Raw genomic sequence first — 12,975 nt, 5'->3', positions numbered from 1 at the left:
TGATGGCTCAAAAAGAAGATAAGTATGAGGTGAATAAATTTGGTCGTGGCATAGTTTTCATTCATATTTATTAATTTCTCATACGCATGTTCATAATACATAATTGCATATTATACGACTTATGATAGATATTTCCATATTATTCCATTTGAAATACTTGCATTTAAAGTGTATGTGTGGTGGTGTGTGCTTTAATCGTTTAACATTATCTTGGGGTTTAGGCATATTCAATAATCCTGCTATATAGCGTTTCCAACACATTCGCAGTTGCACGAATTCACGCATTCGTGTTGCATGCCCCCATCGAGTGGGAAATGCATAATTCGTGTTGTAGTTGTAACTGAGCACTGCACGTGGATTAACTAGACGGTTTAACTTAAAAACTAACAAGCTTGATGGCTAATTATATTTGTTTACATTTGTTTACGCGCGGGGTTGGAACTAAAACAATTTACAAATAATTAGCAACTATTGCGAGAACTAAAAAGTGTGCTAAAACCTAGTTATACGCTAGAGTATCCAATATATTCTCGGTTGTTTATGTTTAATGGTTTAGATTTAGGTTTTCTAACTTTTCAACACTTAGGTGCTAGTGCTAAAGGAGCGCGGCCTGCCAATTCGAACGATTTCATTATATTACCATCCAATTCTCTCAATACCTCAAAGAGTTTTTGTTTAAACAATGTAAATGCATCAATCGCTTGCTTGGTTAGTTGAGTTCTTCAATATATTTCATTCAGTATGTAGGCGAATGCTGGTTCGATTTTTTGTGTTCTGTATGTATTATGCAATAAAATCAGCCTTAGTTATAATAATTGTTACTTGTGAAAACGCATTTATAAGTTTGGGTTGCCTATGACGATATTTGCATTAAGCGCTGGCAAATAGTTGAGAACCTCTTTCAATACAATACGTTACTTCTTCTCTAATATTCTGTAATACTCTGGCAAGTTAAAGTTTTTCTCTAAAAAAACAATTATACAAAAAATCTTTTAAAAGTAAAAATCTGTAAATTTTACTAGCAAAAATTTACGTTTTGTTTTCAATTTCGATCTTTCTTGTTGTTTTTTTTTCTCGATTATAAAATCGCCTATTGAAATATTTGTTTTATAAATATTTTGTTTAAAAACATTATACGTTTTATTCATTTATTATTTGTTAGTTAAGTTTAGTTTAGTTGACTTGACTTGACTGGAAATTCGGCTAAATGCTCAAATTCAAATATTATTGTTACTCGGTGCAACTTTCGCCTCCCTGCTTTCTTTAGGCATATAAAACCTACGCTAGTTGTGAATTAGAGTAATGTTAATGTCGTTTAAATGTTTTGTGCACTAGTCAAACACGAACACGAATGATCAATGGATGGATACTGAATAAATGAAGTTGCCTGGCGCTGGCGCCCTTCTAACATTACGAACTAAGATCGGATGCGGACATTGGAAATCCACATTAACATTTGACACATTGTGCAGCTCGAAAGCAAACTAAAAGACCCATATCGATCAGGAATCTTCGGCTACTGCCTTTCAGTTTGTTTTCAATGGTAGGAAGCTTGCATAAATTTATATCACACGCAATAAATATAATAAAAGTAACTTAGGATTTCGAAATCAAGAAAATTCTAATTCGAACATCCTCTTGCCATTGAAAAGATGTGGCAACAATTAGATTTGTGCCTGAAATGATCGTCGCGCTTCATTTTCTGGGTGCAGGCAGTTGCGGCTATTCGTTGTGAGTGGCAATGACTGTTGACTTACACTAACTAACGACTTAACGATTTGGCAAATGGTTGATTTGATTCCCCAGGCTTAGTTTAGTGCAACCTATGGTGGTTGGCCTTGGGCATGGCCCCCACGATTCGGACCCTTCCCAAGGTGCCGACCGCTCCAGCGCCAGCGCCCCCGGACAGCCGCTGGTGCATCTGGAGCATCTGCTGCTGCTGCAGTTGCTGTTGCAGCTGCTGCTGCTGCTGTTGTTGCTGCTGCTGCTGCTGCTGTTGCTGCTGTGGATGATATTGGCTCGTTGGCAGATGCGGCTGCGGCGCGTGCTTGGCATCGTTGCAATCGCAGAACTGAGGCGGTGGCGCCAACACCAGATTATCGGTGCACAGCTGCTGCAGATTGTTGTTGCCCTGCTGCACCGCAGTCGCCCCAACGCCCGGAACGCCAGCAACAGCGCCAGAGGCAACAGCCACCAGCTGTCCGCTGGGCAGCATGCCCACAATGTGGGCGGCCATTGGTTGTTGCTGCTGCTGCTGTTGCAGTTGTTGCTGCAGCTGGTGGGGATGTGGGTGGGTCTGTGTCGGGTGATGGGGCTGCTGACGCTGGAGCGTGAGCTGTGACGGCTCTCCATCGCTGTCCGCTTCCAGCGGCGGCGGGAGTTGCATCAGGGACACCGCCGTGGTTCTGGTGGCACCCCGCTGCATGGCGATTGCCGCTGCCTGTTTGCGCGTCAGCGAATTGTGACGCTGGAACGCCTTGGCCGGCGGCGAGGGACTTAGATCTCCGTCATCATCCTCCAGATCGGAACGAGTCTCCATCTCCGATTCGTGGCCACTGCTGGTGCCCTTATGCAGTTTCTGCTGGTGCTTAGCCACTAGGACGGCGGTGTTGCTGGCTCCTCCGGCCGCAGCGGCCTTTGCTTTGAGGATCTGCTGAAGATGTTGTTGGTGGGCCAGTTGCTGTTGCTGCTGCTGCAGTATCTGCTGCTGGGTGGCGATCAACTTCTGGTTGGGATTCGACGACTGCTGCTGATGATGATGGCTGGGAATGCGCCCCAAGACCTGGGGACTCATCACATTGCTGTTGATGTTGCTCTGTTGCGCAAACTTGTTGGTGCTGGCGACTGCCACTGGTTGCTTGCTGCCCAGCTGCTGCTGCTGCTGTTGGATGACGGGAGCATGTTGCTGTTGCACAAGCTGCTTCACTGTAAGTGTGGCTGTGGGCACAGCACTGGCACCGCCGCCTATGCTGATGGTGGTCTTGGCCATGGGCTTCGTAGTGTGACTGGTGTTGCTGCTGGGCTGATCGGGAGTCGTCTTGGGTTCCTCCACAATGGTCACCGATGGCTTCTTCTTAATGGTATCGGTGGGCTTACCACCACCTGGCAGTGTAAGCCCGGCGGCCAGTGCCAGCTGTTCCTGTTCGCTGCTGACGCCGGAGCTGCTGTTGTCGCACTCATCTTCGCCTGGCTGCAAAAGTTGCTGTGGGTGTTGGTGGGATTGCTGCTGTTCTTGTGGTTTCTCCTCCTCTGGTTTCTTGGCAAAACCGTTTGGTGATGACTTTGATGTCTTCAGATTGCTGCGAATGCGCTGGATCTCCTCCACAGAGAGCGAATGAGAAATCGAGGCACTGCCTGAGTTGGAACTACTCCCACTGTGGACGGAAAATAAAGGAATATTAATGGAAAGCGTTAAAAGGATTGTACTTGATTGATATCTACCTAGCCTGACTATTTCCACTAGTCTCTGGCACATCGAATAGTGCAATCTTCTCGTTGAGCTTGGTGTTCCGTGCCACCAGGATGGAGTTCTCATCCTCGCCATCCGACTCACTGCAGCTGTAGTCCGGTTCGGGAATGGGAGGAGCTGTTCCGGCTCCACTTGTACCTCCATTTCCGTTGCCATTTTGTGCCGGCACAGGTGCTGCCTGTGGCAGCGGTGGAGCAGGCGGGGATTGAGGGGCAGACTGCTGAGGTGGCTGCACTTGCTGCACCTGGACTTGTGGAGCCGCATAGTGAGAGGCCAGCGCTGTAGGTGCCTGCTGTGCTTGCTGCTGCTGTTGCTGCGGTTGTTGTTGTGCTGGTCGCATCTGCGTGGGAGCAGCATACTGACTAACTGGCTGCTGGGATCCAGCGGATGTCTCCTGTGATGGCTTCTCCTGCGCCTGGCGCAGCTTCCAGGCCATCACGTTGCGCAGTTCCTGCGGCGAGGCATAGATCTTGGCATTTGCCGAGGGATTGAAGCTGCTCTGGACGCCATCGATGGCTGCACTGGTCACAGCATCGTTTTCCGTTCGCTTCTTCAATTTTTGTTGTAAAGAGATGGTGCTCTCATACTCCGAAACACTGCTGCGTGTTTCCACTTTAACAACCTGACCCACTGGAGGTGGTGGAGGTGGGTGATTGGGCGGTGGTAGTACCGCTCCTCCTGCTCCTGCACCAGCTGCTGCTCCCAATCCTCCTAGTTTTAGTTCTCCTTGGTTAGAGTTCAAGCGTTGCAGTGAGGCATGGAGCGTGGCCACATCGTCCTGCGAGTGGTGACCCTTGCCAGATGCCTGCCAAATGGATGAGGCAGAGCCGTGCAGCTGAGGACCATGCAAGTCGGGTGTGGAATGGAACCGCTTGAGGTCACGACCACCTCCCACTCCACCTGGGCCGACTGTGGGTGTGGCTACGGGCTTTCCACGAAGCGTGCCACTGCCATGCTTGCTCCGCGCGGTCTTACGCTTCATCTCAGCCACACTGCCGTACACCAGCGGACCACTCCTCATGGGAGATCCATTGGATGCAGGCGGAGTGGCTGCACCGCTGTCCGTGCCCGACTGGAAACGGGAGCTGGTCATCATGGTGGCATAGCGACTGGCGTTCGCCGCACTGCCCTCGCCCTGCTGGCGCTGGAATAGCTCCTCCAATTCGGCAGCCGTGATCCTACTGGATGTGGGTCGCGCCTTAATGCTGGCCGTGCGTAGCTGAACGGGTGTTCCGGGTCCCGTTTGGATACCGGTAGGTGTGGGCGTTGCAATCGACTCCACCGAGTTGGATTTGGTGTGCGGCAAATCGTCCTCCTTCTCACCACCGTTCTCCAGACCAGCAACCATGGATTTGGCCCTGGCTCTGCCCACACTTAACGTGGTTTTGGGATCCCTGCGCGGTGGCATGGGAGCCATTCGCACACTGCCTCCAGAGGAGGAGGAGGGACCACTTGCTCCCGGACCGGTCATCTTCCTCGGCAACGTGGCGCACTGACGGTGCGAGCTTTGAGGAGTACTTGGTCCACTATTCAAATGGTGGCTGCCCGCACGCGCTCCACTGGGCAGATACTGAGCACTGGCCTGCATCTGGTGGGGGAACTGTGGCGACACCACCGTCAAGTTGACCAAAGCGCCGGCCGAACGGATCATTTCGACCACTTGTTCGTGCGAGGCGGAGCTTACATCTTCGCCGTTGATGGTCAGCAGGAAGTCACCTGGACGAAGTCCTGCCATGTCCGCCACTCCACCCGGATCTACATCATCCAGGTATTGGAGCGCCGGGAAGCGCTCCGAAGGGCGCAGCTGCATCAGCTGGGAACTTGCCTTGGCGCCGCGCAATATGAAGCCAAATCCGCGCTTGGCTCGGTGCAGCACCACCGATCGCGGGGCGTTATAGTCGCTGTTGGAATTGGAAGAGATGTGGCATTAGTTTGGAACTCATTGAAGGGATATGCTTTCGTACCTCTTTTTGACGCGCGGTGCAGTGGCGCTGCTGTACTGTCCCACGGAGTGGTTATTGTTCCGATTCTGGATGCCATTGCCGGATGCTCCTCCTCCATTGCTCTCCAGCGGCTGCTGGCACGATCCATTGCTGGCCACCGACAGTGATGGCGACTGATGGGGCTGCTGGAGCAGAGTGCTGGAACTGCCTGAATGTCCACCCAAGCTCAGCTGTGGCGATCCCTGGTAGGAGGCGGCGGAGGAACCGGCTGGAAGCTGCTGCAAATGCTGCTGCTGCTGTTGCTGCTGGGGAGCCATGCCCGTGCTGGCTGTCATCACATTGGTGATGTGCTTCTGGCGCAGACTCACCTCCTGGACGCAGTCGGCCGGAAAGAAGCCGGACTGATTGGTGCCTCGCACATAGCCCTCGAGCAATCCGCAGTCGGTGCTGCCCACCACTTCGATCACATCGCCCGGCTGGAGGCGAATATGACCCACGGTGTTGCCAGCGTATGGCTCCATGCACACCACTGTGGTGCTGGGATGCCCGATGGAACAGGCTGCCGAGTCCGAGTTCGTTCCCACGCCCGACGAATCGCTGATTATGTCGCTGGTGTCGCCCAGGGATTTGTCTGTTCGGGTAAGGTCGATACAATGAGTGGTATGTTTTTTTAGGACTACATTGGATGTATAGGAGGCAGAGGACAAAAACGAGTGGCATGCAAATGTTTGAACGCACAGCAGGAGCCTCCAGTTAAGTGGAGTCAAAGCGGATGCTTTAAACGAGTGCTATGACAGAGGAATGAACTGGAAACCATAGGTGGACAATTACCAGTAAAGACATTACATTTTGGGAAAAATTATCAGAATCAATGGTTGATTAGATTTCGTAGAAAAGGTGGATATCATGGATATAGATGGAATTTAAAAACTAAAAATATTCAGATAATCGCGCAAAGCAATCTTTCTTCCTAAAGAATCAAATTAGTTAAATCATTAAATATGCCATAAAGAAGGGTATGTTATAAAGTAACGTCAAGAAAGTCTTATCTTTATATGATGAATTCTTGTCAATGATATGCGATTGAAATAATATAACAGTGCGAGGTAGGAAGACATGCAATCACTCTTTGTTTAGTCAAGATCTACTTAAACGCATGCCTTCGGAAACATACAGTAGGAGATTGAGTTGCAGGTATACTTATCCGATTGACGAAGATATATTCTTTGCCATTATAGACTCTAATAGCAGACCTATGCCTTAGTTACCCCTCTTAACATAACTTAAGCTTAGGCAAATGCAAATGCAAATGAGGTGGAAATCAAACCGAAAAACAAAGCCATTCCTCACCTGTCACAATGCTGATGTCGTCCTCGTGGGATCGGTGGCCGGAGGAGCCCTCGGAGAGGCTGGAGCTGGCGGAGCTGTACGCTCCCAGCATGTGCTCCGAGGGGCAGGGCGATGGCGGGCCGTGGAGCTGCAGTGTGTGCAGGTGGGGCAACTGCTGCTGCTGCAGCTGCTGGTGGTGATTCTGGTGGTGCTGGTGGTGCTGTTGGTGCAGATGCTGTTGCTGAAGCTGATGCTGATGGTGGCCGGCGAGGTGCTGCTGGTGGTTCTGATGGCTGAGCATCAGACCAACACCGCCAGCCCCGCCGTTTCCGTTGGCAGCGCCATTCGAGCCGACCATCGCACCACCGAAACCACCTCCAGCCGCTGCCAGCAGAGCTGCGCCGGCGGCTCCATTGGCGCTCAACCACCCGATTCCCGAGCGGCGCTTCGGATTGTAGCGCGGCGGTCCGCGGAAGGGAACTGTGTGGTGATCAAGGATATTCACTTAAAATGTGTTCGAGTTGGTGGTCAAGGATTAGGCAGGAAGAGTGGTTGGGTGTAATACGAGTATGTTATCTGTTTAGTTGGTCGTCAGGTCTGGAAAAGAGTTCCTTTTAAAATCAATTGGTAATAGAAAATCTATTTACTTTTTTGTACTTTAACACTTAACATTGATTTTAAAGGGCATTCTTTACTCAATAGGTTTTTTCTTATTCCAATCCCCCTGTTTCAGTTTGCTCTCTACTCAATCTAATAATGTAATAACTTTGAATATAGGAAATAAAGAAATAATCTAACACCCTAAGCTTAAGGCAGAGTTAGGGAATATTCCGAGAAATGATTGGCACACTTTACTTACACTTACTTACTGCTCATTTATCGAAGGATAAGCGACTGAGATGAGAAGCAAAAACAAAGGAAGGACACTCTACTAATGTCCTGCCAACAAATCAACTCACTAGGAAATGGAATATATGTATATATATATATATGTATGGAAAAACACGAAAAACATTGAACAAAACATGGATCAAGAACAGCCAAAATATTGGAAGTGTGGCATTAGCAAAACTATTTGAATTGATTACATTTATGGAGCACGTATCTCAAACAAGCATATGCAAAATACGAAAAAAGTGTTTTGGGTAAAGTATAGGTTGCGATAGAAATTTATATAGAAATTGAAGGGAGTACAGATATTTATATAATACGAGTAATATACACTGATATGGGGAAAGAGACCTAGATGATCAAGTTGGATGATTGTTTGATTGATTGATTGTTGAATGATTGATAGATGATATGCGAGTGTAGTCAAAGAGAGAAAATCAGATATGAAGACGCTCATGGGGAAAACTGTTTTGAACTAAGTGGAAAGGAAACTAGTTTGTTTTGATTGTGGCCAATATTATTAAAACAGACTGAGTAGAGCAAACGAATATTGAAACAGAAACTTAAGAAAGAACTTAAGAAATCAGAATGGTGTTCCAAGGTGTTCGAAACACATTCCGTGTAAATGGGATTTTGGTTTGAGTTTTGATGAGTATGAAGTTAGTTCGGTTGCGAGTACGAGTCGATTGCTTTTCGGGGGGTGAATGATGGTTGATGGTTTTAAAACAGGCCATCACTTACCAATATCCTCCGACTTGTAGTTCTCGATGATTTCGGCCAGCTCCAAGTTGCCGGCTATAACAGCCACCTATGGGAAATCGAAGTGGATTAAAAAACCATAGTTCCATGAGCCAAACCAAGTTATTAAGTCAAAAACTAACTTAGCTACTAGACTGAACTACAAGCATAACTACAGCAGCACAAAAGTACCAACTTAAAGACTATCAACTACTGAGTTGTTAACAAAATTCAAAAAGTTTTTGGTCCCAGAATATACACAGAGAAAATGCATCTTGTAATTGGTATATATTTTGGTATACATGTAATTAAATCGCACGATTGATTTTCTCTGTGTATGTTCTTGAGTCCAGAGACTGGGCTTTACCTGGTAGGGAGTTTGATTGGCAAAGTTCTGGGCGCCGCGCTGGGCGCCGCGAAAGAGAAGCATTCTAGCACAAGCCTCTTGGTTGTTAACAGCGCACACATGCAGCGGACTATTGCCGGACGCATTGCGGCCGTCCATGTCAGCACCGTAGAACAGCAGGTGTTCCAGGTGCTGGACCAGGCCATGGCGACAGGCCTACGGATCGTTCGGGTGAGCGGAGAGAGCCAAAGGATGCAGCAGAGATGCATATGCCAACCCGCGGGTTACAAAGTATTAGCAAGCGAATTTGTTTTGTTTTGATTTGGTTTTGTTTTGGTTTTTGTTTTGTTTTGATTTGTTTTGTTTAGAGTTAGAGAAGAAGAGTTTCAAGAAAGAAGAGAGAGATAAAGAATTCAATCATTAATTGGCGTTCAACGGTTGTGGGCCAACACCATTTCACCGGGGATTGGCTTGGGGTCAAAGCAGTTGCTGTTAGAGATCGCCAGGATCAGCACGGACCGCCACCGACTCACCTGATGAACCTCGTTCCAGCCCTGGCTGTCCTGGATTCCCAACGTGGCATGGTCGTGCAGCAGACTCTCTGTGATCTTCGCCTCACACTTCCTGGTGATGGAGATGTACAGCGGGGTGATGCCACGCCCATCGCGGTAGTTCGGCGAGGCGCCCAGTTCGAGGAGGGTGCTGGTGATTCAAGAGCAGAATGATAAAGAGTGCGTCTTTGAAATGAAGCAGGACACCCTCTCACCTGACCGCCTCCAAGGAGTCGTGCTCCACAGCCCGGTGCAGAGCTGTGGTGCCATCCTTTGTCCTGTAATCCAACAAGGCTCCACCGTTCACCAGAGCGATGAGCAGTTTGTTTGGCTTCTTGGCGCCCGTGGCCACTGTCAGCGGAGTATCTCCGCTTTCCGAGCAATGGAAATTGGGGTCCAGGCCCTTGGCACACATCTTGGCTATCTTCTCCACATGCCCGCCATTGATGCACTCCAGAAAGCGGCGCAGATTGGCCCGCGTGTGCAGAGCCTTCAGCTGGCGTTCATCCAGGGTCAACATTTTGTACACACGCCTTTTGTACTTGAGCTGAAGGTGAAAGAACGAACACATTTAATAAATGATGAAAATACGTGAAGAAATGGCTAAAACCGAACGCACCTCCAAATATCCCACGGGTCCGTTGAAAGGATAATCGCCCAGGCGGCGTTCTTCATCCAGGAATTTTCCCGCCTTGCCGTTGGCAGGTGGAGCAAACAGGCCATAGTTGAAGCTCTCCTTCAGTTCCTGGAAAGGTACAAGTGGGTGGAAAGCAGAAAGCATTTAAGTACGTGTGTATGCTGCTGAATCAGGTGCTCCATTGACGTGCTCAAGCCGTGCAGGTCCCACAAAAGACTTCCGGCCTAGCAATTGCTGAACATCCTTCTTGCGTACTTGTGTACACATGGAAACACTGACATAAAAACGTTTTCCCATCTATGAAGAATGTATTTTTTTTAGCAAAACCCCCCAAGGAACAAATCACATAAAGGGAATCATTACGACCTACACTGATTGCAAGTGTTGGGCTGACCATTTTGACCACCTTTTTTTCTCTCTGCACAAATGGCGAGTACTTTTGTATCCTTTACAATGTCCTTGCTAATGAGCGCGTGACTGCAGCACCAACTACAGGACCAGCAGCATCCAGCGCCCCACAGACATGCTGGCATTCATAATATACCGCTGCCTTTAAGTGCCAATTTCTTGTTTTAATTAAACAACACAACGAATTTCCCAGCAACGCCCTGCCTTTTTTGCCACCCCGGAAAAGTTGGTCCATGATGCACGAATACTTCCAGACTCCCAGAAAATGTCTCGAGTGTATAACGGGTTTGACATTGCCGCTGCATTAATTATGCAAAGTGCGTGTGCGCATACATACATGAGGCAGTGTGTGTTGCTCACCGACTTGCCGTGTTCTGTTTGCTTTAATGCCCCACGCCCTTAAGTGCCTCTCTAAAAAGGCAGTTCCATGCTGGCCATAATGTGCCAAATGTTGCCATTAATGCGAACAGTTTGTCATGGATCTCGGCTTGGGTGTTGGCCAGATGTGTGCATGATTCGTGTGGGTGGGTGAAATTTCATGGCAGAGGGCTTTCCTCCAATTAACTATGATAATGTATTGTCTTGCAAAGTTGATAGTTTCACTGGAGGAGCTCTTTGGATGCCTAAGCATTGCGAATCTCTTGTGGTAGCTACTTCATGGATAAATATAAAAAACCTAACTAAAAGTTATTCTTTAGACCTTTTGCTACACATTTTTAATAAAGTTTATAAATATAAGCCAACAAATTACGGCTTCTTTGCATACAGCCAGGCAATATCCGAATGCTATTCCGCCAACATGCACTTTTCTTTCCAGTCACGTTTCCGAGACTTTATTTGTATAGTTGGGTGCCCGGTTTCATATGCAGGCAGCATCAACAGCAGCAGCAGCAGCAACAGCAGCCCTTCTTCACGAAGCAACTCATCCCTTGGACACATAAGCCTCAACCACACAAACTAGCACGCCCCCAAGTGGCAGCCAGGCCCCTTCTACTCTTCATATTTCCCAACCCCCACACCAAACCAAACCCAACCCAACCCCACTCCTTTGGCAAACAACAAAACACGTTAACGGCTGTGCGCCAAATGGGTTTTATGGCGCCACCCTCAACCTTCTGCCCTTTGGGCCGCGCCCACTGCCACTGATGCTTCTCCAACCCTCATCCTCATCCCTTGGCACCCGGGGGTATCAGTTACAGTCGCAGTCATGCACATGCAAATTGCAGACACGTCGCTGGCCTAGACCCCAACAAAAACAGGAAAGGTGGGGATGGATTTTGGGTCCGAAGTGGGAAATACCCTACGTTTTGAGTCAAGAAGTCCTTGAGCACTGGGAAATGCTATATCCTGGAAGAAACTTTCAGTTCTCAGTTCTCATTGCTCACTACTTAGGTACTTCCTCCGAACTGCACTGCATAATCCTGTCCAAAAAGAGCATACCCTTTGCAAGGGTATCAAAGGAGCAGAAGGGCAGAAGAAATTCCAACTTTTGGTTTTGGAGTTGTCCCTTCCACGCGGGTGTTCTGCCCAAAGTCAAGTTGTTGGCGCAAATTGCATTTTTATGAGTTTTGATTTCGATTTTCCAATCCGTAAGACGGCTCATAAAATACCGTCGACATTCGGTGGGGATTACAAAAGTGAGGGGGTTGGAATGGAAAAGGCAGGCTAGTGGATGCTGTTTGGAAAAGTAATTTAGAAGTTGTGCGCACTTTTTGGCTTTAAAGCACTTTTCAAACTGTTTTTGCTCATTTTGGGGTTTTTTCCCTGCGTCTGCGATGTTGGCTGCCGTACACCGTGGCCATAAATTCAGTTCGACTGCAACAAAGTGGAGCAGGCGGAATGTGTATTGGACATATTCGGTTGTATTTTTGTGGCAGCGCGGCAAGGGGCAGGTGGCAGCTGCTGGGACACTGTCCATAAATCGTGGAGGAATTGCAACTGCAGGCCAGTAACTTAACCAGCAGACCCAATGGCTCTCCAAAGGGTATATAGAAACAAATTGCAATTTGCATGAAATTTACAATATTACACAGTTTGAGAGACAGTTCGTGCATTTCGCGAGTCTCGTAATATTTTAGGTCTAAGCAGTTTGAGAGCGGGTGTAATTTATAAGTAGAAGAACGTGTCGGAAAGCTAAGAACAATTCTAGAGATAATTTTAGTTAATTTACGCCAGCTTTCCAGTGGTGATAATAGATGTTATACGCTTGGAAAATAAACGAGATTACCTGAATTATTCTTATTAAGTTAGCAACGGACTCTATTTTCTAAAATTGTTAGGGCTGATCCCATTTTCAGATGATTTAGTCATAGTTTAGTATTTAAAGTAAGCATATTTATGTTTTAGGTTAAGTATACACTTTATTTACACATGCACAGTTGGAGAGCCAGCGGAATAATCCAATACAATTAGCTCCAATTGGCAATCTGCATGAGAGGTGCTTGGTCGCACATTTGGAGAGTCACTGGAGCATCAAGTGAGTAGTGAGTGTCAAGCTCAGATGCGAGAATCCAAGTAAATGTCAATGCGATGTGCAATGAGCGCTGTGCACTTGCAGCCAGCAAATAAGCGACTTCCTGTTCCAATAAGAAATACTCAAAAGACCCCGAGGCGACTTGTCCAACAACAAGAGCAACAATGCGAGCAGCAGCAACAAAAGACAT

The 12,975-nt window shown here is 47.8% G+C and overlaps 1 protein-coding gene across 4 annotated transcripts in view; it reads right to left on the bottom strand.

The window, feature by feature from the left end:
• Window positions 1–51: 51 nt before the first annotated feature.
• Window positions 52–12,975, bottom strand: part of LOC120447022 (SH3 and multiple ankyrin repeat domains protein 1) — a 64,245-nt gene continuing 51,321 nt past the window's right edge. For 2 of the 4 annotated variants that reach the window (XM_039628342.2, XM_039628343.2), the window contains 9 exons: window positions 9,887–10,012; window positions 9,483–9,814; window positions 9,250–9,418; window positions 8,738–8,932; window positions 8,374–8,440; window positions 6,763–7,221; window positions 5,434–6,043; window positions 3,442–5,370; window positions 52–3,374 (listed from right to left, as the gene is read on the bottom strand). In XM_039628342.2, coding sequence (XP_039484276.1) covers window positions 1,814–3,374; window positions 3,442–5,370; window positions 5,434–6,043; window positions 6,763–7,221; window positions 8,374–8,440; window positions 8,738–8,932; window positions 9,250–9,418; window positions 9,483–9,814; window positions 9,887–10,012 — 5,448 coding nt within the window. In that variant the 3' untranslated portion in view covers window positions 52–1,813. The remainder of the gene's footprint in view (window positions 3,375–3,441; window positions 5,371–5,433; window positions 6,044–6,762; window positions 7,222–8,373; window positions 8,441–8,737; window positions 8,933–9,249; window positions 9,419–9,482; window positions 9,815–9,886; window positions 10,013–12,975) is intronic. The other 2 variants (XM_039628344.2, XM_039628345.2) reach the window with 1 other exon arrangement.

The sequence above is a fragment of the Drosophila santomea genome, chromosome 2R (assembly GCF_016746245.2).
Source record: "Drosophila santomea strain STO CAGO 1482 chromosome 2R, Prin_Dsan_1.1, whole genome shotgun sequence".
Taxonomy (NCBI): domain Eukaryota; kingdom Metazoa; phylum Arthropoda; class Insecta; order Diptera; family Drosophilidae; genus Drosophila; species Drosophila santomea.
Note: the sequence above shows the minus strand (reverse complement) of the source record. Positions and strands in the feature narration are given on the sequence as shown.